This window comes from Brassica napus, chromosome C7, assembly GCF_020379485.1.
Source record: "Brassica napus cultivar Da-Ae chromosome C7, Da-Ae, whole genome shotgun sequence".
Classification (NCBI taxonomy): domain Eukaryota; kingdom Viridiplantae; phylum Streptophyta; class Magnoliopsida; order Brassicales; family Brassicaceae; genus Brassica; species Brassica napus.
In genome coordinates this window covers 18,816,176-18,839,315 of record NC_063450.1, presented here as the reverse complement: position 1 = coordinate 18,839,315, position 23,140 = coordinate 18,816,176, and the positions used below count along the sequence as shown (strand labels likewise).

Sequence of the window (23,140 nt, the reverse complement as noted above, 5' to 3'; positions counted from 1 at the left end):
GACTCCTCTTTCCTTTGCCCCGACTGACTGTGCTGAGCTTGTTCGACAAATTAAGGGTGGTCGCAAGGACTTGCCCGCTGTCAAGGACCTTATTTTCAAGGACGCATACGTCGATGCGGCGAGGACTAAATTTCTGGTAAGAATTATTCTCCTTATTTTATCTTTTTCATGTTTCTGGTTCTGATCTTTTCTTTCGTTCATGCAGAGCGACGGGAGCATGAACTACGTCGTCGAGTTATACGACTCAGCCCTTAAGGAGGCCACACCCAAGTTAAAGCAAGCCGACAAGCTCGCTCGAGCGAAGGATGTAGCTATTGACCGCAAGACGAAGGAATTTAAAGCGACAATTGATAAGGTCGCAGAGGAACGGGCTCAACTGATTGAGAGGAAGAAGGCTCATTTCCTGGAGAAATTCGGGGAGTTGAAGGATAAATTTGAGGCTGCGGGTGCAAAGATACGAGGACTCGAGGAGGAGAAGAAGGCTTGGTTAAGAGAGAAGGCAGCCATGGAGGAGAAGATGGTGTCCACCGCGCTGAGACACTTGAAAGAGGTCAACAGATTGAGGGACACTCGAGGTTATGAGGTTACTCACGAGCGGTTTCGTGTACAAACGGCCATGATTGCTAAGAGCAATAAGCGTTTCTCCCAAATTCGAGATCTCGAGAAGCGTCGTAGTGAGTTCGAAACAGCCAGATCCTTGCAGAGCCAAGCTTTTGGGACAAAGAAATGTCTCGAAGCGCTTAAGGAGAGCGGGATCGACATTCTGCAAGAGACGATTGACTTGTTCGCCGAACAAGAGAAGGAGTACGAGGTTGCGGCTGAACGCCTAGCTGTCGGAGGGATCCCCGAGGAGCTTCTCTGTCTTTCCCCTCTTCATCTTCGATCTCCTTTTCTAAACGAGAATGTGTGGGCGACGATCGACCCATATGGATCGAATGCGGGCCTGATTGATGTTGGGACCGCTGCTTTCCTTCAAACTCCCAGTAGTTCTCAAGGAGATCATGCGAACGAAGGATCTGTAGAACCGACTGGAAGAGAGCTTGGGGAATTGCCTCTTCAAGAAGGTGGGATCGTTGGCGAGGTCGTAAGGCTCGAGGATATGACCGTTGCATCTGCTTCGGATCCGACTATGCTCTCCACCAGCCTCGTTGTGAACGAAGATCCGCTGGTCCCGGTTCTTGGGACTAGTGTCGAGACGGAGACAGAGCCTGTTAATCTACTTGAACTCTCAGACTCTTCGACTGAAGAAGAGGGTGGCGAACAATTGGAGGAGACCGAATCCGGCTTAGTTGGTAACCCGGAAAATGAAGAGGGAGCGGTTGATGGAACTGATAATCTGCCAGTTCTGCCAGCGGACGTGACTGGGGAGGCTTCGGATCGGCTCGCTGCCCAGGTCGTCGAGGGGGGCTCCGACCGTGTCGAGGACTAGTTTAATATGTTGTTGTTGTTTCCTTTAGACTTTTGGTTTTTAGCCCTCGGAGGCTTTTGTTAATGTAATATCTGGATTTATTTTGCTTTTGCGGCTATCCGTTGTTTCAGACTTTCAGTAAGTTTATCTTCCTTAGAAGTTATTTCTGAAACAGAGTTTGCCTTAGTCGTGAGATATAGTTTCGTGGACTCGAGAATGCGAGTTAGCCTTCGACGAGTCGCTGAAATCTATTTTGAATGTTGGGTTTAAACGATTTTGGTTTGGCAATCTGGTCGATGTCTTGAATTAAACCGAAGAGTCGATGACTCGGCTTTATCAAATTTTGACACATCATGCCGTCAGTTCGAGTCCTCGATAACAACATAAATTTTCGAGTTTCGAAGACAATCGTTTATACTTTCGAGCGACAATGGTTTTCAAATCGATCCTTAAGTAATCCAAAAAAGAATATTAGGTTGGCCAAGCCCGGCTTTAGAGAATTATAAGATGATTGAAAGTTGTCGTCTCGATCGCACGGGTCAGGACTGTGATACGACCGAAGAATCCCTCGAGCATGTGTCTGATCAGGACATGCCCGTTAGTGGGTGCGAGTGCTAGTACGTTTGTCCGAGAGACAAGGTCGTGCTCGTGCGTAAGCATCGCTTAGAACAATTCGCGCTCCTACTTGTTAGGAGATTGTTTTTGTTATAGCTGGACCCTGTAAAAGGCTGCCTACGTACCTCTAGGAGAGGATCAAGCCATTCGTAGTTCGTTTTGGTTAGTGAAAGTGGCATTGGATGCGCATTCACTTGTTTTTTTTTTTTTTTTTTTTTGGGAGTGAAAGTGACAAGGGTGTCATTCACTCGTCGATTGAGCAAGACTCCTTGAGTGTTCGATCTTCGGGCTTTTGCCTAAGAGTAGTATCGTCGGAGGTGCATTGAGTTCCACGCTCTGGGGATGGGTTCGCCGGTCGACGTCTCGAGTCGGTAGACTCCTGGTTTGACGACTTGAGAAATTTTGTACGGCCCTTCCCAGTTAGTTCCGAGCTTGCCTGCATTCAGCTCCTTGGTGTTTTCGAACACTTTGCGTAGTACTATGTCGCCCATTTCGAGAGGTCGAGACTTGACCTTCTTGTTGTAGTAACCTTCGATCTGATGCTGATAGTTCTGGATGCGGAGTAGTGCTTGGTCGCGGCGTTCTTCTATAGCATCCAGGGCGTCGAAGAGGATACCGCTGTTGAGCTCGAGGTTTTGTGGCATCCTCGACCTTCACAGACTGGTTACGTTGACTTCGGCGGGAGCCATGGCTTCGATTCCGTGTGCCATCGAGAAAGGAGTTGATTTCGTTGCTCCTCGAGGAGTTGTTCGATGTGACCAGAGGACACCGTCGAGTTCATCTGCCAAACATCCTTTTTTGAGATCAAGGCGCTTTTTCAAACCGTCTATTATGATTTTGTTGGTCGCCTCGGCTTGGCCGTTGCTCTGGGGGTATCGCGGAATTGATGTGTTGAGTCGGATTCTCCATCTCTCGCAGAACTCTCGAAATTTGTTCGATATGAATTAGGAGCCGTTGTCAGTCACTATCTCGTAAGGTAAGCCGTGGCGACAGATGATGTTCTTCCACACAAATCGTTGGACCTCTTTTTCTGTAATGCTTGCGAAAGCTTCCGCCTCAATCCACTTCGTGAAGTAATCTGTCAAGACCAGGACGAAGCGTTTCTGTCGAGAACTCGGCATCGGGCCGATTATGTCCATTCCCCATCGCATGAAAGGGTATGGAGCTGTCATCGTTCGTAGCAACTGTGTCGGGGAGTGGATCGTTGAGGCATGTCGCTGGCACTGATCACATCGCTAGGCGTAAGCTTCGCAGTCTGCATTCATCGTTGGCCAGTAGAAACCGAGACTCTTTACTTTTAAAGCAAGTGCTCGACCTCCAGAATGATTTCCTGCAGCGTCTTCGTGCGTTTCAGCCATGACTAAATGCGTCTCTTCGCCATTTATGCACTTCAGAAGTACCTTGGTTGCGGTCCATCGGTGGAGTTCTCCGTCGAGGACGACATAGTGGGCACTCCGCGTCTTGAGTCGTCGTATAATCCATTTCTCAGGAGGTAGCTTTCCATCGACCAGATAGTCGATAAATTATGTTCTCCAGTCGTTGGTGTCGTTTGACACCTCTTCGAGGACTTGGTTCGCGGGTGTGGCTTCGGTTATTGGTGCTACGATGGCGGTCTCGATGGGAGTCAGATCGATGCTTGGTTTGTCGATATTATGGATAGGGATGGTACGTTTCACCTGATCGCGCAACCTGCTACCTAAGGCAGCGAGAGCATCAGCGCATACGTTCTCTCCTCTGGGGACTTTGGTGAGTTCGAAGAATTCGAAATCTTTTGCAAGTGTTTGAACGATCTTAAGGTATGCGTCCATTCGTTCGCTGCGGGCGTCGTAGTCACCACTAAACTGACTAGTTACGAGTTGTGTGCCGCAGTATGCGCTGAGGCGTTTTGCCTTGACTGCCTTGGCGAGTCTTTGTCCTGCGATCAACGACTCGTACTCAGCTTCATTGTTTGAAGCGGCGAAGCCGAAGCTGAACGACTGTCTGATCAGTTCTCCTGTCGGGGATTGCAGCTGCACTCCTGCTCCTGATCCTTTGTTTGTCGACGACCCGTCGACGTGGAGTATCCAATTTTGACTCGGGAGGATTAGATCTTGCTCGAGCTATGGTGCGAGCTCGATGAGAAAGTCTGCGAGGACTTGAGATTTCGCAGCTGTTCGATTCTTGAAGACAATGTCGTGCTCGCTGAGTTCGATAGCCCACTTCGATAACCGTCCGGATTGATTTATATTCTGCATTACCGTTCGCAATGGTTGATTTGTCAATACTTCGATTGTGTGCGACTAGAAGTAGGGACGCAGTTTTCTCGCCGATGTTACAACGGCGAGAGCCATCTTCTCAAGGGTGGGGTATCGAGTCTCTGGATCAGTCATGCGCTTGCTCGTGTAGAAGATAGGTTTCTGTTCTCCTCGATCTTCTCGGATGAGGACGCTGTTGACCGCGGTTGAGGATACGGCGATATAGAGTGAGAGTGTATCGCCAGTTTCGGGTTTGGATAATATAGGAGGAGTTGTAAGATACTCCTTGAGTTGTTTGAACGCCTCTTCGCACTTCTCGTCCCAGATGAAGCGTTTGTTTCTTCGCAACAACTCGTAGAAAGGAAGGCATTTGTCCGTGGATCTGGAAATGAAACGGTTCAGGGCCGCGATCCTTCCTGTAAGTCGCTGGACTTCTCTGCTGGTTTTTGGGCTGGGAAGATCAAGTATGGCAGGGATCTGTTTAGGATTTGCCTCGATTCCTCGCTGGGTGACGATGTACCCTAAAAACTCTCCTGAGGTGACGCCGAAAGTACACTTGGCTGGGTTGAGTTTCATACCGTATTCGTTCAACGTCTTGAAGCATTCTTTAAGATGATCCAGATGGTCCGTTGCGCGGAGTGATTTTACCAGCATGTCGTCGATGTAGACTTCCATCGTGTTCCCTAATTTGTCGGCAAACATTCGATTGACGAGTCTTTGATAAGTCGCACCCGCGTTCTTGAGACCAAACGACATTACTTTGTAACAGTACGTCCCTCTATCGGTGATGAACGCCGTCTTCTCTTGAACATCCGGATGCATCATGATCTGATTGTAACCAGAAAATGCGTCCATGAAAGTCAGGAGTTCATTCCCAGCAGTCGACTCGACGAGTCTGTCGATATGCGGGAGGGGGTAACTGTCTTTTGGGCAGGCTCTGTTCAAATCGGTATAATCGACGCAAACGCGCCACTTCCCGTTCTTCTTCTTTACGACGACCGGGTTAGCTAGCCACTCGGGGTATCGGACCTCGGTGATTGAGCCAGCTGCGAGGAGTCGCTCAACTTCTTCGTTGACAGCTTTGTTTCGGTCGTGACCTAGCTTTCGTCTCTTCTGGCGAATGGGTTTGATGGTTGGATCGACATTCAACTCGTGGGATGTGATGGCGGGGTTTATTCCTTTCATATCCGATGTCGCCCAAGCAAACGTTGAAGCGTTCTCCTTGAGAAAGTCGATGATTGCGCGTTGCATCTCTTCGTTGAGGAAGGCTCCGACTCGGACTACTTTGCTCTTATCAGAATCGTCGATGGTGACTTCTAAAATCTCGTCTTTCTGAGGTTGAATTGGCTTTGCTATCGCGTTGATGCGAGGAGTTGATTGTTGCATTTTCACCGTTGCAATGAGTAGTTCGCGAGCGGCCTGCTGGTCTCCGTGAAGCGTCTGCACTTCACCGTTTGGTCCTGGAAACTTCACGCACTGATGATATGTCGAAGACACTGCCTTAACAGAATGTAACCAGGTGATGCGGTCATCAGATCAGCAACTGTACCAGAGGTCAACCCAAAGCCCTACTCAACCAGCCAAGGCGCCAACCAGGATATACGTGCACTAAAAATACCATATCTTACAAACCAGGAGGGTTTAAATCACGAGTCTAATTTTTATGGATTCTACACTCAAGAAGGAGTCCAGGTAAATTGGAATTGGGCCAATATATTCACGGAGCAAGAAGTTATGAATTTTACAATTCAGAGGTTTCTCAACCCGTCCATCTGCGAGTACCCGACTTTAGAAGAAGATTCAAGCTCAATTAAGGAGCGTCCTGAAGCAAAAACCATCATAGGAGTCAAGATGAGTTTATCAGCTTTCCAGAAAACCCAAGATCAGGAGAAATGGCCACGGAAATTAGGAGTTATGATCAATTCCCCAGAACAGGCCAAACCGACGTCATCTATGGAAAGTCTTCAACCAATTCAACTTGGTTCGACCCAGAGCTATTTATGGGAACCAGGAGATCATATTAACCAATAAGGAGGTAATCCAGAAGTCCTTAGCTGCACCAGAACCCAGGAGATCAGTCGGTTCAATGGAGAATCACTTAAATCAAACCGGAGCTATTTATGGAAAGATTGGACAATCTTTCGGTTTGATCCCTTCCAAGCAATTCCAATCCAACCAGGAGAACCAGACGACATCCAGACTAAACCAAGACATCCAGGAGACATTATACACGAGCCAGAAGAGTTCTACAACTTCATCCCATGCACCAGCCCACATAGGAATAAGAAGATCCCCATTATCACCGAACTGCCTTATTTGGAGTCTCTTGCATTCAAACTCCAACAGCTCTTTTTCTACCAAGTCAAGGACGATATAAGCATCTATCAAGCATTCAAGAAGGTCTCAAGAAAGCTCTCTTATCCCCTTAAACCATCCAGGTTCAAGAAAGATCAGATTCTTTACTTGGAGCCAAAATCACACAAAAGGCTCCAACGGCTAGTTTTTGATTTCTTTCTTAGTTTTGATTTGTTTACTTTTCTATTTGTTTTAGAACGTTAGGACCTTTGTCTCTGAGCATTATATAAGCTCCTAGACGTCCATTGTAAAGATCACCCTTAATCACCAAGTTAATAAAAAGTTATTCAGTTTTTATCAAAGATTGTTCTTTGTATAAAATATCGCTCTTTAGGATTCAAAGAGAGATTCTTTGTTGTTCTATTGATTTCGTGAGTCTAGTTTATTTGTGCAAATAAAATAAGCTCAGTACACAGATTGAGAGAGTCAATCAATTCGATCCATCCTTCATCAGATTGAGAGATTCAATCAAAACCTCATCCGCAAATCCACTTCAATCCATCTTTTGATCAAGCTGAGAGTGATACACATCCAGCAGCTTGATTCCGCCATATCTATCATTTTTCTTTGTTTATTTATCTTAGTTTATTCTTCATAGCATTCGTATCTCATTCATCTTTCATTTGTTTCAGGATTTACAATCGATTTCAGACCATATCGACCAACCGGTCTCATCTTTGGTTGATCCGATTTGAACCTCCAACAACCATTTGGGCGACCCAGCTTCCAGCCTGCAACATTTGGTATCAGAGCTCAAGCTCCTGAATCAGGTCCATTCTATCCTTGCAACATTCATATTTGTTTGCATTTGTTTTCATTTAAAAAAAAAAAAAAAACCGTTTTTGCATTGTTATTGTTGTTCTTAAGAAAATAAAACTAAAGAAGAAGAAGTTGTCTAGTTTGATCCACGAAATTCTTTTGAAATACTTGTCTAGTTGTTTGCATTCATTCCCCAGCTCCACTTGCCATATTTAGATTTTGTGCATTCATTTAAAAAAAAAAAAATCTGCATTTCCATATTTGTTTCTTGCATAAGAAAATTCAAAAAAAATATCCTTGTTAGTTTGTTTCCATAAGTCTTTCCATTTATTGTTCATAGCATCCCATACTGATTTATTTCGTGCTTGCATCAAGAAAAAAAATTAAAAAAAAAATTATTTAGAGCATAGTTCATATCATTTGCATATTGTGGTTTAATTGTTGCATCTTAAGAAAATTCAAAAAAAAAAATCAGGCTTAGTTTAATTTTCATATTTTCTTTCCCTTTGTGTTTCTTATCATACCATATTGTTTAATTTCGAGATTGCATTCAGAAAACCAAAAGAGAAAAATCATTTTAGTATATTTACTTCATTTCGGTTCATAATTGCATATTTTCTCGGTTTAGTTAAATTGCATTCTTGCACTTGTTTTATTTTGGTTCGACCAAAACTTTCCATACTTTCACTTGTTCTTTGAGATTGTTTTCAGGAAGCAATGGAGGAGGAGAGACATGGCCAAAACCTAAGGGCCACCTTGAGCCAACAGACCGCAGCTCTACAAAAGCTCCAAATTAAGATTGCTCAATTGGATAAATGAAATCAGGCACAAGGCCAACGACCACAGCAAGGAAAAACAAGATTTGGAGATGTACCAGGGGCTATATATGTCGATCCCAAGCCACCAGATCCTTCAAAGATCAATCAAACTCCAACTTCTAAAACCCACAACAATCATGTTGTTAATCCTCGGTTTGATTATAACTCTTTTGCTGATAAAATTGAACTCTTTAAATTTTCAGGAAAAAGAGGTTATCTTAGATGGGAAAGAAACCTTGATGAGTGGTTTCACTACAACAACATCCAGAAAAAGGAGAGGTTGTTTTATGCCATTGATCAACTAAAAGATGATGCCTTTAAATGGTGGGTACAAGAAGAAGATGATAGGTGGTTTTACAAGGAGCCAACTATCAAAACATGGAGAGCTCTTAAGGAAGTCATGAGATATGAGTTTGCACCAGGTTTTACAAGTTCTGAAATCCAGGAACTTTATCCAAGGAGGTATCCAACTCATGGTTCTAAAGAGGCAAAGAGAATGGTGCCACAACAAAGCCATAGAAGCTTAATCCACCAAGACCAGATTCGGCCAAACAAGAGGTCCACGGTTTTATATGATCAATACCAGCCTTATGAGGTCCCAAAGGCCATGGAGAAGAAGAACTTTGTCAGCCAAGACACATTGGCCAGACACAAAGAAAAATCAGACAAACCGATTTTTCAAGAAAAGGCCAAGGTAAGTCCTATACTTGATAAATGTGTTTATAAATCATCTCCCACTGGTATGAGTCACTTGTCTTTGTCCAAGGGTGTTAAGACAGGTCCTGAGGTCCAGGAAGACACGATCTCCACATCCTTGTTGAGATCAAAAGTTGTCCATGATTTAATTCCAAGAGACAAGGAGATTTTAAACCCAAAGAAAGAAGGGCCATCAAACCAATGTAAGTCTTCTAACTCTGAGGATTTAAAATATCAGACATGTTATAGATGTCATAAGAAAGGACACTATGCTGTAGTTTGTCCTAGTAAGCAAGTATTGATAGAAACATCACTAGAAAAGAAAACAGATTTACCTATGATAAGTGACAGTTTTGTTCAATCTGAACTATTGGTTCAAAATTCTTGTATGATGCACTTGTCTCTGTCAAAGTGTCTTGTAACAGGTCTTGAGGAACCAAGAGAAGGAGAGCCATCAGTAGTAACCCACGTGGTCGACCAGAAGATGATTCAAGACACCAAGCAGTCGATCTTGCTTAAAGAAGCAAAACCGATCATAAAAGTATCTCACCAAGGTAAGTGTCTAACACCACCTAGAGATACTATCACTGACGTGTGTGTTCTTGATATAGGGAGTAAAAGTGAAAGCTATATGCTTACTGAAGTTCCAAGGAAGGAACCAAACCATAAGCTCAGCCATGAACCAACTCACAAGTGGAAGCCTAAAATTGAACTAAGTGTTGTTCAAATGCCAAGGCTTAAGGTAAGTTTCTCTGATCTTAAAACGTCCAAGACACTTGATTATACAGGTATAATGCACTTGTCTTTGCCAAAAAGTTTTGATCCAGGAATAAGACAAGAAGTAGTTCATAACAACCAAGGTCAAAAGTTGCAAAGAAGGCAGCAAACAAAAACAAGTTGTCCAAAGAAGAAAATCATTCTTCAACTTGTGGAAGCTATCAAAGTAAGTCTGGAAATTTCAAATTATTTTTATCAGTGTCCAAACACAGATATGATGCACTTGCTTTTTGTCCAGAAAGTTGAGAATTTTTCAGGTTGCAAAAAAGAAAGCTTCAAAGAAATCCCACCGAATAATCTTTTGTTGCTAGGAGATTCAACTCTAAGGGAGACCAGAAACGAGACCACCAAAACTTTGAAGGGCCATCCACTCTAGAAGAGATGCAATGTCCAAAACCATAGAAGAGGCGTGGTCCTTTCATATCTGTCCAAAGAAGAACCACCTGATGCACAATCCATCCCCAAACCGAAACAATATCAAGGTAAGACCTTAGAATCTCAAAAGAGTATGAAAGCTGACTTGCTCTATCTTGGTGCAGGTTATCCAGTTTCGAGGTCGAAACTTTGTCAAGGGGGAGGGTATGATGCGGTCATCAGATCAGCAACTGAACCAGAGGTCAACCCAAAGCCCTACTCAACCAGCCAAGGCGCCAACCAGGATATACGTGCACTAAAAATACCATATCTTACAAACCAGGAGGGTTTAAATCACGAGTCTAATTTTTATGGATTCTACACTCAAGAATGAGTCCAGGACAATTGTAATTGGGCCAATATATTCACGGAGCAAGAAGTTATGAATTTTACAATTCAGAGGTTTCTCAACCCGTCCATCTGCGAGTACCCGACTTTAGAAGAAGATTCAAGCTCAATTAAGGAGCGTCCTGAAGCAAAGCCCATCATAGGAGTCAATATGAGTTTATCAGCTTTCCAGAAAACCCAAGATCAGGAGAAATGGCCACGGAAATTAGGAGTTATGATCAATTCCCCAGAACAGGCCAAACCGACGTCATCTATGGAAAGTCTTCAACTAATTCAACTTGGTTCGACCCAGAGCTATTTATGGGAACCAGGAGATCATCTTAACCAATCAGGAGGTATTCCAGAAGTCCTTAGATGCACCAGAACCCAGGAGATCAGTCGGTTCAATGGAGAATCACTTAAATCAAACCGGAGCTATTTATGGAAAGATTGGACAATCTTTCGGTTTGATCCCTTCCAAGCAATTCCAATCCAACCAGGAGAACCAGACGACATCCAGACTAAACCAAGACATCCAGGAGACATTATACACGAGCCAGAAGAGTTCTACAACTTCATCCCATGCACCAGCCCACATAGGAATAAGAAGATCCCCATTATCACCGAACTGCCTTATTTGGAGTCTCTTGCATTCAAACTCCAACAGCTCTTTTTCTACCAAGGCAAGGACGAGATAAGCATCTATCAAGCATTCAAGAAGGTCCCAAGAAAGCTCTCTTATCCCCTTAAACCATCCAGGTTCAAGAAAGATCAGATTCTTTACTTGGAGCCAAAATCACACAAAAGGCTCCAACGGCTAGTTTTCGATTTCTTTCTTAGTTTTGATTTGTTTACTTTTCTATTTGTTTTAGAACGTTAGGACCTTTGTCTCTGAGAATTATATAAGCTCCTAGACGTCCATTGTAAAGATCACCCTTAATCACCAAGTTAATAAAAAGTTATTCAGTTTTTATCAAAGATTGTTCTTTGTATAAAATATCGGTCTTTAGGATTCAAAGAGAGATTCTTTGTTGTTCTATTGATTTCGTGAGTCTAGTTTATTTGTGCAAATCAAATAAGCTCAGTACACAGATTGAGAGAGTCAATCAATTCGATCCATCCTTCATCAGATTGAGAGATTCAATCAAAACCTCATCCGCAAATCCACTTCAATCCATCTTTTGATCAAGCTGAGAGTGATACACATCCAGCAGCTTGATTCCGCCATATCTATCATTTTTCTTTGTTTATTTATCTTAGTTTATTCTTCATAGCATTCGTATCTCATTCATCTTTCATTTGTTTCAGGATTTACAATCGATTTCAGACCATATCGACCAACCGGTCTCATCTTTGGTTGATCCGATTTGAACCTCCAACAACCATTTGGGCGACCCAGCTTCCAGCCTGCAACACCAGGGGGTTCCGAGGATCGCGTTGTAAGGAGCTTTTGTTCAGATGACTGAGAATTTGACCGTGCGTATCACTCCGCAGGCGTAGACGGGGAGTTTGATTGTACCAATCATTGTCTCAGAAGCATCGTTGAATCCTGTAAGGGAGCGAGATGATGGTTTCATCTCGCGCAGTTCGACTCCCATCTTATCGAGCGTATCTTGAAAGATTAAATCGACTGAACTGCCTGTGTCAATCAACACTTTAGCGACGTCACACTTCGCAATTCCTACCTCGACTAGCAGTGGGTCGTTGTGAGGTAAATGGACGCCGATGGCATCATCTGGCGAGAAAGTGATTGAGGAATCGTTCTCGGGTTTTGATGGCCATTTCTTTGGGGTTATTGCCTGTCGTCGATGGTCCTTTACAGACCGGACGGAATCACCGCAAGGAGGTGAGCCACCCATGATTACGTTTAGGAAGTTAGACTCAACGACTCGTTTATTTCTCAGTCGAGTCCTCAAGTCGTTAGGCGAGTCTTCGATGATAGGTGAATTTTTGACATTGGGCGAGTCCTCGACAACGGGTGAGTCCTCGACAACAGATTTTTGTCCGTCCTCATTCTTGGACCTCGCCTCCTCGATTCTTCGTCGTAAGTCTGAATGTTTTGGTCGGTTGAGCTTGATTCTGAGGTCTTCCGACTTTGAGTTGAGCTTCTCACGAAGATCGATGACTCGTGGCCTGAGTCGAGATCGAGCACTCGAGTCCTCGATTTTCCTAGCCTTGGATTTTTCGATGATTGAGCGGAGATCTCCGTGTGAATCGTATGCACGATCAGATGTCTGCGACTTTCGCCTGAGCTTGTTTCTTAAGTCGTTTGACCCTTCTGATCCTTTGCTCTCGTTTGTTCGTTTGCTGGAATACTCGCGTGAGTCATGGACCTGTTTATCCTCTTCTTCATCTGAGGAGGAACTGGGTCGTGCGAGGATGACTTGTACACGTCGATGATTACGCGGTTGCTCCTCGTCGACTTGTGCGTCGCCGTCTTCTTCTTCATGCTCTTCTGGCTTGTCATCCTCAGTATGCTTCGGCCGGTTTCCAGACTTATCCTGATTCTTGTGAGTTTTCTTTTCTTTGTTTTTGCTCCAGCTCTTGGTGCCGTTGGGCCTAGGCTTAGGGAGTTCGACGTTTGACGTTCCCTTTTTGTACGACGAGAAGAGGGCGTCTAACAAATGCCTGCAGTTCCTTGTATCATGTGCCTTAGACTTGTGGAAGCTACACCACATATTTCCCAGACATTCCAACCTTTTTCGCGTACAACGACAGTGGGCTGTGGGGACGCGTTTTTGTCTTCAACCACGTAGACGAAACTTTTCAGCTGGTTAGGTTTACTGCCTGAGGCGTGCTGACGAGGTTCCTGGCGTGCCTCGGGAGCTTTGGGGACAGTTGCCGGTTTGGTTGCCGTGTTCAGTTTCTTAAGTATCGCCGCTGTGTCTTCTTCCATTCGGATGAAGTTGTTTGACCTGGCGATTGCGTCCTGGAGCGAAGTGGTTGGATTTCTGTAAAGATCCTCGCGAAACAAGGACTTGAAATAGAGAGTGTTCATCAGTGCGTCGACGGCAACGCTGTCAGGGACTTGGACTTTCGAAGCGACTGTTTTGAATTTTTCCATGAAGTCGCGGAGGCTTTGGCTCGATCCTTGAGATAGATTCCATAAATCGGACAGAGTTGCTCCTTGTCTTGTAAACATGATGTAGTGCTTGAGGAACGCAGTCGTCAGATCGTGGAAATCGTTGATGGAGTCGCGCTCCAATCCAGTTAACCATCCGAGAGCTTAGGATCAGAAGGGTCAAACGATTTTCTCGGACAAACGTAAGCCGGAAGGCGAATTTTCTCAGTCGGCCGGTAACGTACGTCGGTGATCTTCCGGGAAAATGGGGTTTTTAGGGTTTCGGTGAGGACACGTTCGATCAGCGGCGCTGAAGTAGGTCCTTCGAGCATCCGGTCTTTCATGTCCAGGACTGATTGCTTAAGCTCAGCGAGTTCCCGGACGGTAACGAGGTCGACGCCGCCGGGAGTTTGGACCTGTACGGCACTCGTGTTTGCGGGGTTTCCGGCACTGGCTGTTCGGTAAGTGTCGAACAGTTGTTTTTGGACCGTCGTAGCCGGATCTCCTGAGCCTCCGGCCAGCGGAGCTAGAATGGCGGCGATGGCGACGAGTTGCTCGGTCGCCGCCTTTTGGGCGGCGTCTTGCTGCACCATCCTCTCGAGTATGGTTTCTGCAAAGGCCGCTGCTGTTGGAGCGCCTTCGGTCACAGGCGACTCGTCGTCGGACGGCGAGTCGGGTCGAGTCATGATCTTTTGCTGACGCTACTCTGTCTGCCCCACGGTGGGCGCCAACTGTTTAAACTGAGACTGTCAATAAACTAGTAAAGAGAAGAGACGAGTTTTCGTCGGTGGGTCAAGACAAAGACGTGTTTTATTAGATCAGTGAGTCGAAACCGAGTTACAATAAGGGGAAGAGAACAGAGGAAAAAGTCCGGCGAAGACAAATTCGTCGGACCATACAAGTCGGCGAGATGTAAGATGTAAAACCCTAACTCTAGCCGAAAGTGAGTGTAGTAATTTGCGGATCACCTCCTTGTTGCCTTGTCTCCTCCTTTTATAGGTGAACGCTCGTTGACCTAATGTGTCTTGTCTCGATGGGCCTCCTCGAGTAATTGGGCCGACTCATCGGGCCGTCGTGTCGGGTCGGCGAGCCGATGATGTTTAGTCAATCATCTCATCGACTAAAAGTAGTCTGGAGCCGAGCCGAACACCGGCTTTCAAGTCGACGAGCCGGTCTTCTTTGTTGTAATCATGTGTCTGCGTAATTGTCTTGCGGGCCTTTTGGAAGGGCTAGGCCTATACCCAACAAGTATTAAAGCCAACCAACCCATCCCATTCAACTCGTCCCTTAGAGAATTTCAGCGGGTTAACCCAACCCCGTTAAAGTGGCCCCTAAAACATGCATCCGTGAGTTTTGTGATTGATCTGCGAGCACTTAGCTTTAACTGTTCGTGATTAGTTCCCGGTTTATGTGAAACCCGCAACAAAAGCTTTAGTTATCCTACTTGACACCCTATGTAAAGCCCAATGTCGTTATAATAAATATGGGCCTTGAAGTTACTGATGGCCCAAAGTCACCGTTTCACATTTTAAGGTTGTAGGGTTTCTTAAAAGCTTACTATAAATTCTGTTTCTTTAACCTTATCCTTCGTTGGCTAGCAGACGACGGCACACACGCTTCACCGGAGATTTCAGAGGAGCGACAATGGTAACGTTTTCTTCCCTTTCGATTTGATTTTATATTAGCTGAGGAACTCGCTTTGGTTTCTGATAAGTTTGGATTAAGTCTTGTGAGGAAGAATTAGACATGGTAGATAGATTGATTGTTTTTTTTCTTTCTCAGATCTATAGTTTGAGGTTTTCTCTCTGACAAAACTATTTCAAGATGCTTTTGTCGTGAAATAGTTATTGCTAGTTTCTTTCTTTGCTGTCTTGGTTTTTGAACGTTAATTTTTTTTTCTAATTATTGGTTCTATTTCAGTTGACTCTGATAGAAAGATCTTCATTTCTTAAAAACTTTTGTATTGACCTCATATGTCTTTTGATTTTGTATGTGTCGAAATGATTTCCTGTGCTCAGTTGGGCTGAAGATGTTTTTTTTTGTGTTTGTGTATTTGAAAGGTGAACATTCCCAAGACAAAGAAGACATACTGCAAGAACAAGGAATGCAAGAAGCATACCTTGCACAAGGTTACCCAATACAAGAAGGGTAAAGACAGTCTTGCTGCCCAAGGAAAGCGTCGTTATGACCGTAAACAATCCGGTTATGGTGGTCAGACTAAGCCTGTCTTCCACAAGAAGGTATACATTCACCACTTCCTTTTACTGATTGTTTCTCTATTTGAATTAAGCCCAGTTAGCTAAATTAAATGACTGAGTGTTAGCTATCCTTAACTCTAATGTAGGGAACTATTTAGCTTGTATTGTTAGCTACTGAACTTATCTTTAGCTCTGTACCTTTCTCTAACTCTTTAGTTTAAGCCTTTAAGGCGTAAGTGAGAGTCAAAACACCCAATAGAATCAATATTTTGGGCTGAGACTCATTCCTGTATTATATTATTGAACAGGCTAAGACCACGAAGAAGATTGTCTTGAGGCTTCAGTGCCAAACCTGCAAGCACTTCTCTCAGCACTCGATCAAGGTAATAACCAACAGTACTTCATTACATCAATTCCTGTTTTACCAGATTTGAGACTTGGTAGTTGTTCTTACATGGTGTCGATCCTTTTTCTCTTTGATTCTTCAGAGGTGCAAGCATTTTGAGATCGGTGGAGACAAGAAGGGAAAGGGAACATCACTTTTCTAAGCTGGTCTCGTCTTGAGCTTTTTACAAGTTTTGTACTTCGTTGGATCTTGATTTCATCTGTTTTAGCTCTCGTATAAGATTGTTTCTCATCCTTGCTTGTTGACTCTAATATTTTGTATCATCAAGATATGGTTTTTCTTTTTATCTTTGCACTCATCAGTCAATACAATCAAAGTAAAACTTAAACGTCCAGTTTTTAATCGATGATTTCATTACGCAAGATACTGTTGGAATTCATACCTATTTATAATTATTTATAAATCAATCTATGAATTTAGTTGCCTAGAATCTCATGTCAATACTGAAATAAACTTAGATCTTAGAGTTTCGAATATACCTGGTTATTCGCAGTGGAAAGATGAATAAACCAAGTCGAGATTTCAAGCACTCTAAACGTCGTGCTTCTACCGGTATCCACACGCACACAAACTGGATTGATACGGGATGCTAGTGCCGTCGAGATCAAATCTCAAAGAACTTGACAAACTCTTTTGTCTCTTTTGCTATTAGGGTTTCACGTGAGATGTGTTGATCTCAAAACATCACGGCACATGTTTATATAATGAACAAGTGATTAACCTAATTCATTAAAGGGTCAGGTCCATGCATGCACGTGATGGTCAAATGATAATTAATTATCATTATCATGTATATACATCTTTATGTATATCTTATAATATATATCATATATATATTATTCCTAAAACCTAATATATGTCATTGATCCAGTTTACTTAGGCGTGTGACCCTGTAGGATCATATAATATTAGTAATAGATTCTCAATCTATAGATTATAAGCGGTTTCTAACAAAACATTATAACCACCTAATTTTATACGATTGTCGAACCTCGATTTACGACTTTAACAAGAGTAAGTACAAATGATTTTAGGACATTCCCAACAATCTCCCACTTGTACTAGAATCATCTATTCTTATAATCCCTTTGTCTCTATATCTCGATCTCATCATAAGGCAAGAACTTGTGTCACCCTTATTAAGCTAGATCACGTTTATCGAACTCTGATTTATACTGATAAAACAAACGACTGACAATCACCTCGTTTGAGCACGGCCATGCATTTTTCAGTATCAAATCTTCGATAGGCCAAGAGATATTTATCTCCCGTTATATGGGAGGGACAAATTCCATCTTGTTCCATCCATGTTCCTTACAAACTTCATAGAACACCTAATCAATGCCTTTATAATCACCAGTTACGGCTGACGTTTGACAAGGTCAAAGTGAACTAATCCACAAGGAAAGAATCATGACGAACTCAGGTCTAAGGACTATACTCTATAGTCGTAATGAAAAACTCTTATGACACTCATATAACAATCTTGCAGAGTTCTCATAGCGGGTCAGTCCGATCATGTGTTCTCTAACACATATCCATGTGATTGACTTCAATACCACATATTGAATGACTCCATAAAACTTAGTCATCAATCACCTCACATACTAGCCATTCATGGTCATTAATGTCCCACGTTAACAACCTTGACTAGGGACGTCAATAATTTATAGCATCTTTCACTTATAGGGTTTCATGATCAAGTCACATACTTGATGACCTATAAGAATGATATAAATTATTTTGGGACATTTATTTAATTATCCAATAATAAAATAAATCTGAAACAATTTCATTAATTTTAAAACATAACCAAATGTATGTAAACCTGAACATCATATCATAAAAGAAAGGTCTCCCACTAGAATCAAGATCACATCTTAAGAAACTTTATGCCTATAGCAGTAGTATGACTCTCATGCTTAGGTCTTGGAAGAGGTTTAGTCAATGGATCAGCAACATTTGCATCCGTTGAGACTCTGCTAATCTTCACATCTCCTCTATCGACGATATCACGAATCAGATGATATCTCCTTTGAATGTGTTTGGATTTTTGGTGGGATCTAGGTTCCTTCGCCTGTGCGATGGCTCCATTGTTGTCACAATAAAGATCCACTGGGTTAGAAATACTCGGAACCACACCTAGTTCAGCAATGAACTTCCGAATCCAAACAGCTTCCTTTGCTGCTTCAGAAGCAGCGATGTATTCAGCTTCAGTTGTTGAGTCTGCTACGGTGCTTTGCTTGGAACTCTTCCAACTCACAGCTCCTCCATTAAGACAAAAGATGAAACCAGATTGTGATCGGAAATCATCTTTGTCCGTCTGAAAGCTGGCATCAGTGTAACCACTCACAACAAGTTCATCACTTCCTCCATAGACCAAGAACTTATCCTTAGTATTTCTCAAATACTTGAGGATAGTCTTGACTGCTGTCCAGTGACTTTCACCTGGATCAGACTGGTATCGACTCGTCATGCTCAAAGCACATGCGACATCTGGACGAGTACAGAGCATGGCATACATGATAGATCCTAGAGCAGAAGCATATGGGATTCTACTCATGCGCTCTCGCTCATCATGTGTCGATGGACACTGAGTCTTGCTGAGAGTTATGCCATGGGACATCGGCAAGAAGCCTTTCTTGGAATCATGCATCTTGAATCTATGCAAAACCTTATCGATATAAGTATCTTGACATAATCCAATAGTCTTATTTAATCTATCTCTATAGATTCTTATTCCAAGAATATATGCAGCTTCTCCCATGTCTTTCATTGAGAAACAACCTCCAAGCCAAGTCTTTACAGAATTAAGCATAAAAACGTCATTTCCAATGAGAAGTATGTCATCTACATACAACACTAAGAAAACAACTGCGCTCCCACTAGTCTTCTTGTAAACGCAAGGTTCTTCTTCATTTCTAATGAAATCAAACTCTTTGATAACCTCATTAAAACGAAGATTCCAGCTCCGAGATGCTTGCTTCAAACCATAAATGGAACGTTGAAGCTTGCGTACTTTCCCAACACTTCCAGGGACTGTGAAACCTTCAGGTTGTGTCATGTACACATCCTCTTCGAGATTTCCATTAAGGAAAGCTGTTTTCACATCCATTTGCCAAATCTCATAGTCATAATGAGCAGCAATTGCTAGGAGAATCCGAATGGACTTAAGCATTGCAACTGGTGAATAGGTTTCATCATAGTCAATACCATGAATTTGTTTGTAACCTTTAGCCACCAATCTAGCTTTGTATATTCGTATATTACCATCCATGTCAGTTTTCTTCTTGAAAATCCATTTACACTCAATGGTTTTAACACCATCAGGTAAATCAACCAAAGTCCACACTTTGTTTACTGACATGGAGTCCATTTCGGATTCTGCGGCTTCTCGCCATTTATCGGAGTCTGGGCCCATCATAGCTTCCTCAAAGGACGTAGGTTCATCACTCTCTATTATCAATAGATCATGATGATCCGTCACCCAAACCCCATATCTAACAGGTTCGTGACGTGTCCTTTCGGACCTACGTACCTCAGGTTCCACAGGTGTAGATTCTACGACTCTTCGTAAATCTAATTGATCATCTTCCTGAGAGGATGAAACATTTTCCTGTGTTTCTCGAACTTCTTCGAGTTGTACTTTACTCCCACTGTTCTTCTTAGAAAGAAACTCTCTCTCAAGAAAAACGCCACTACGAGCAACAAACACTTTGTTCTCAGTGGAGTTGTAAAAGTAATAACCTTTGGTTTCTTTGGGATAACCAACGAATAAGCATTTATCAGATTTTGGTTCAAGCTTATCTGTAAACATACGTTTGACATAAGCATCAGAACCCCAAATTTTCAGAAAAGACAAATTTGGAACCTTTCCAGTCCACATCTCATATGGAGTCTTTTCAACTGCTTTTGATGGACATCTATTCAGCGTAAACGCAGACGTTTCTAAAGCGTATCCCCAAAAGGATGGTGGAAGATCTGCATGACTCATCATAGATCGAACCATATCTAATAAAGTTCGATTTCTCCTTTCAGACACACCATTCCATTGTGGTGTTCCTGGAGGAGTGAGTTGTGAAACAATTCCACATTCTCTCAGATGATCATTAAACGCTTGACTCAAATATTCTCCACCTCGATCAGATCGAAGAGCTTTTATTTTCTTGTCAAGCTGATTTTGTACTTCATTCTGAAATTCTTTGAACTTTTCAAAAGATTCAGACTTATGTTTCATTAGATAAACATAACCATATCTACTGAAGTCGTCAGTAAATGTAATGAAGTACTGATAGTTTCCTCTAGCATGTATACTCATTGGTCCACATACATCAGTATGTATAAGTTCCAACAAGTCTTTGGCTCTTTCACCGTGTCCAGTAAAAGGAGTCTTAGCCAGTTTACCCAATAAACAAGATTCACATTTTTCATATGATTCATAATCAAATGAGCTCAAAAGTCCATCACTATGAAGCTTTTGAATGCGTTTCTCATTTATGTGGCCCAAACGACAATGCCAAAGAAAAGTCTGATTCGTGTCGTTGGACTTGAATCTTTTGGTACTGATATTATAGACAGGCACGCTTTGGTCTAGAATATAAAGTCCATTCTCTAATGGACCGCTACCATAAAAGATATCATTACGATCAAAGGAACAACACTTGTTTTTGATCGAAAACTGAAATCCTTCCAAATCCAAACAAGGAATGGAAATAATATTCCTACTTATAGCAGGTACATAGTAGCAATTCTTAAGTTCTAAAACCAAGCCTGAAGGTAAAGACAAATGAAATGTTCCCACGGCTAATGCAGCAACTCTTGCTCCATTTCCCACCCGTAGGTCCACTTGACCTTTCTCCAAAATTCTACTGTTGCTTAGGCCATTCATATTCGTACAAATATGAGCACCGCAGCCGGTATCCAATACCCAAGAAGTAGAACCAGAAGTAGTAACATTTACTTCTATAACATAAATACCCTTAGACGATGTTTCAAAAGTCTTTTTCCTTTTCAGATCTTCCAAGTAGGGTGTAAACTCTTGTTTGAGAACAATTCTCGGGTTTCGATACCATTGGAGGAAATTTGATCCATTCAATTTGTCCTTCTTAAGGGCATATTGGAATGAAAATGGGTTGTGAGGAGTTACCATTGCTGGAATAGAGGAATAACGAATATTAATATGATGTTCAGGAATTAGAGAAATCTTAACAATTAAGAAAACTCATATTATATTCAAAACATTTTCCTCAAACTGAATATAATATCCAAGATCCCTATTTAATTAAATTCGAGTGAGCTTTGGCTCATCGCCCGAATGTATAGCCATTTAGGTAAGCAACACTTTACTAATTATATCCAATATAATTCTTGGTTGTCAGATGACATCTTATATCTTATCCAACCTATGTCTATAAGTCCAAAACCGTTTTGATAGCCTAGTCAAGTAAACCAATCTTAATTCATATGGTAACCGTTACCATCCACCTTACTCATGTAACTGCAGACACCTTGCTTTGGCAAGCCCATCTTACAACGAAACGAGCCTTGATGGTTGATAAGATTGGGTAGACATCAAAAATACTTGAAATTTATTGAGGAATAAATTTTAATCCAATTTACTTTTATATTTAAAATTTATATCTGATATAAAATATAAATATAACTAATACATATCTTATATGTACTTTAATTGGATTACAAATAATTAAAAATAATTTTAATCTAATTAAAATAAATTAATTATTTATATGTTTGATTTTAGAATTTAATCTAATTAAAATCTTATCAAACGACCAAACCAATTGAACAAAAGTAATCGTATTAAACCAATCGAACCAAACACTTTGATTCAATTGATTTCATTAGTCACGAATACGCTATTTCTAAATATTTAAAACATGCAGTCAAACATTACGATAATGCGCGATGCCTTGTTATTAAATATCATACGATAAGCAAGTAAACTATATTGTAAACTATATATTAGTTGCATAATAATCGGACGATTATAGTTATCTCATACATGTGTAATATTCACTTTCCCAAAGTTAAATATTCCTTCACACGTAAATCATAAGTCAGATTTCATGTATTCATCTTCTAAAACATATGAACGAAACGTAACTTCAAATCATAATCCAATTTTCATACAGATTTTAGCAATCACATATATCTAACATATACTCATTTATTCAATTTCAGTATTAAACAAATAGGCTCTGATACCACTGTTGAAATTCATACCTATTTATAATTATTTATAAATCAACCTATGAATTTAGTTGCCTAGAATCTCATGTCAATACTGAAATAAACTTAGATCTTAGAGTTTCGAATATACCTGGTTATTCGCAGCGGAAAGATGAATAAACCAAGTCGAGATTTCAAGCACTCCAAACGTCGTGCCTCTACCGGTATCCACACGCACACAAACTGGATCGATACGGGATGCTAGTGCCGTCGAGATCAAATCTCAAAGAACTTGACAAACTCTTTTGTCTCTTTTGCTATTAGGGTTTCACGTGAGATGTGTTGATCTCAAAACATCACGGCACATGTTTATATAATGAACAAGTGATTAACCTAATTCATTAAAGGGCCAGGCCCATGCATGCACGTGATGGTCAAATGATAATTAATTATCATTATCATGTATATACATCTTTATGTATATCTTATAATATATATCATATATATATTATTCCTAAAACCTAATATATGTCATTGATCCAGTTTACTTAGGTGTGTGACCCTGTAGGATCATATAATATTAGTAATAGATTCTCAATCTATAGATTATAAGCGGTTTCTTGCAAAACATTATAACCACCTAATTTTATACGATTGTCGAACCTCGATTTACGACTTTAACAAGAATAAGTACAAATGATTTTAGAACATTCCCAACAGATACGATACTCATTTCATTGTAAAATACTTCCATTTGTACTAAACTCCTGTGCTGGTTGTAGCAGAACATAAATTAATCAAAAAACCCCTTGAACTTGAACAAAATTGTCTAATTTTAGCTTATGTTAATTCTATGTATTGAATCATATAGTTTTGGTTTCAC

General features: G+C 41.7%; 2 protein-coding genes across 2 annotated transcripts; both read left to right on the top strand.

Annotated features, from left to right (window-relative positions):
- Positions 1 to 8,326: 8,326 nt before the first annotated feature.
- Positions 8,327 to 9,679, top strand: LOC106417349. The gene is made up of 6 exons (XM_013858167.1): positions 8,327 to 8,342; positions 8,393 to 8,814; positions 8,956 to 9,088; positions 9,311 to 9,439; positions 9,497 to 9,627; positions 9,674 to 9,679. Exons 1-6 carry the CDS (start codon positions 8,327 to 8,329, stop codon positions 9,677 to 9,679), a joined length of 837 nt encoding a protein of 278 aa, XP_013713621.1.
- Positions 9,680 to 14,963: 5,284 nt separating this feature from the next.
- On the top strand, positions 14,964 to 16,354 carry LOC106416371 (60S ribosomal protein L36a). The gene is made up of 4 exons (XM_013857239.3): positions 14,964 to 15,111; positions 15,525 to 15,704; positions 15,971 to 16,045; positions 16,151 to 16,354. The coding sequence occupies exons 1-4, from the start codon at positions 15,109 to 15,111 to the stop codon at positions 16,208 to 16,210; spliced, it is 318 nt and encodes a 105-aa protein (XP_013712693.1). The 5' UTR covers positions 14,964 to 15,108; the 3' UTR covers positions 16,211 to 16,354.
- The last annotated feature ends 6,786 nt before the right edge of the window (positions 16,355 to 23,140 follow it).

What these genes read in the sequence shown, in the direction of transcription:
- LOC106417349 (XM_013858167.1), top strand. An exon ending in CCATGGAGAAGAAGAACTTT is followed by an intron (nt 8,815 to 8,955) that starts GTCAGCCAAGAC and finishes TCTTTGTCCAAG; the next exon opens with GGTGTTAAGACAGGTCCTGA. An exon ending in CATAAAAGTATCTCACCAAG is followed by an intron (nt 9,440 to 9,496) that starts GTAAGTGTCTAA and finishes TTCTTGATATAG; the next exon opens with GGAGTAAAAGTGAAAGCTAT.
- LOC106416371 (XM_013857239.3), top strand. An exon ending in AGCCTGTCTTCCACAAGAAG is followed by an intron (nt 15,705 to 15,970) that starts GTATACATTCAC and finishes ATTATTGAACAG; the next exon opens with GCTAAGACCACGAAGAAGAT. An exon ending in TCTCTCAGCACTCGATCAAG is followed by an intron (nt 16,046 to 16,150) that starts GTAATAACCAAC and finishes TTGATTCTTCAG; the next exon opens with AGGTGCAAGCATTTTGAGAT.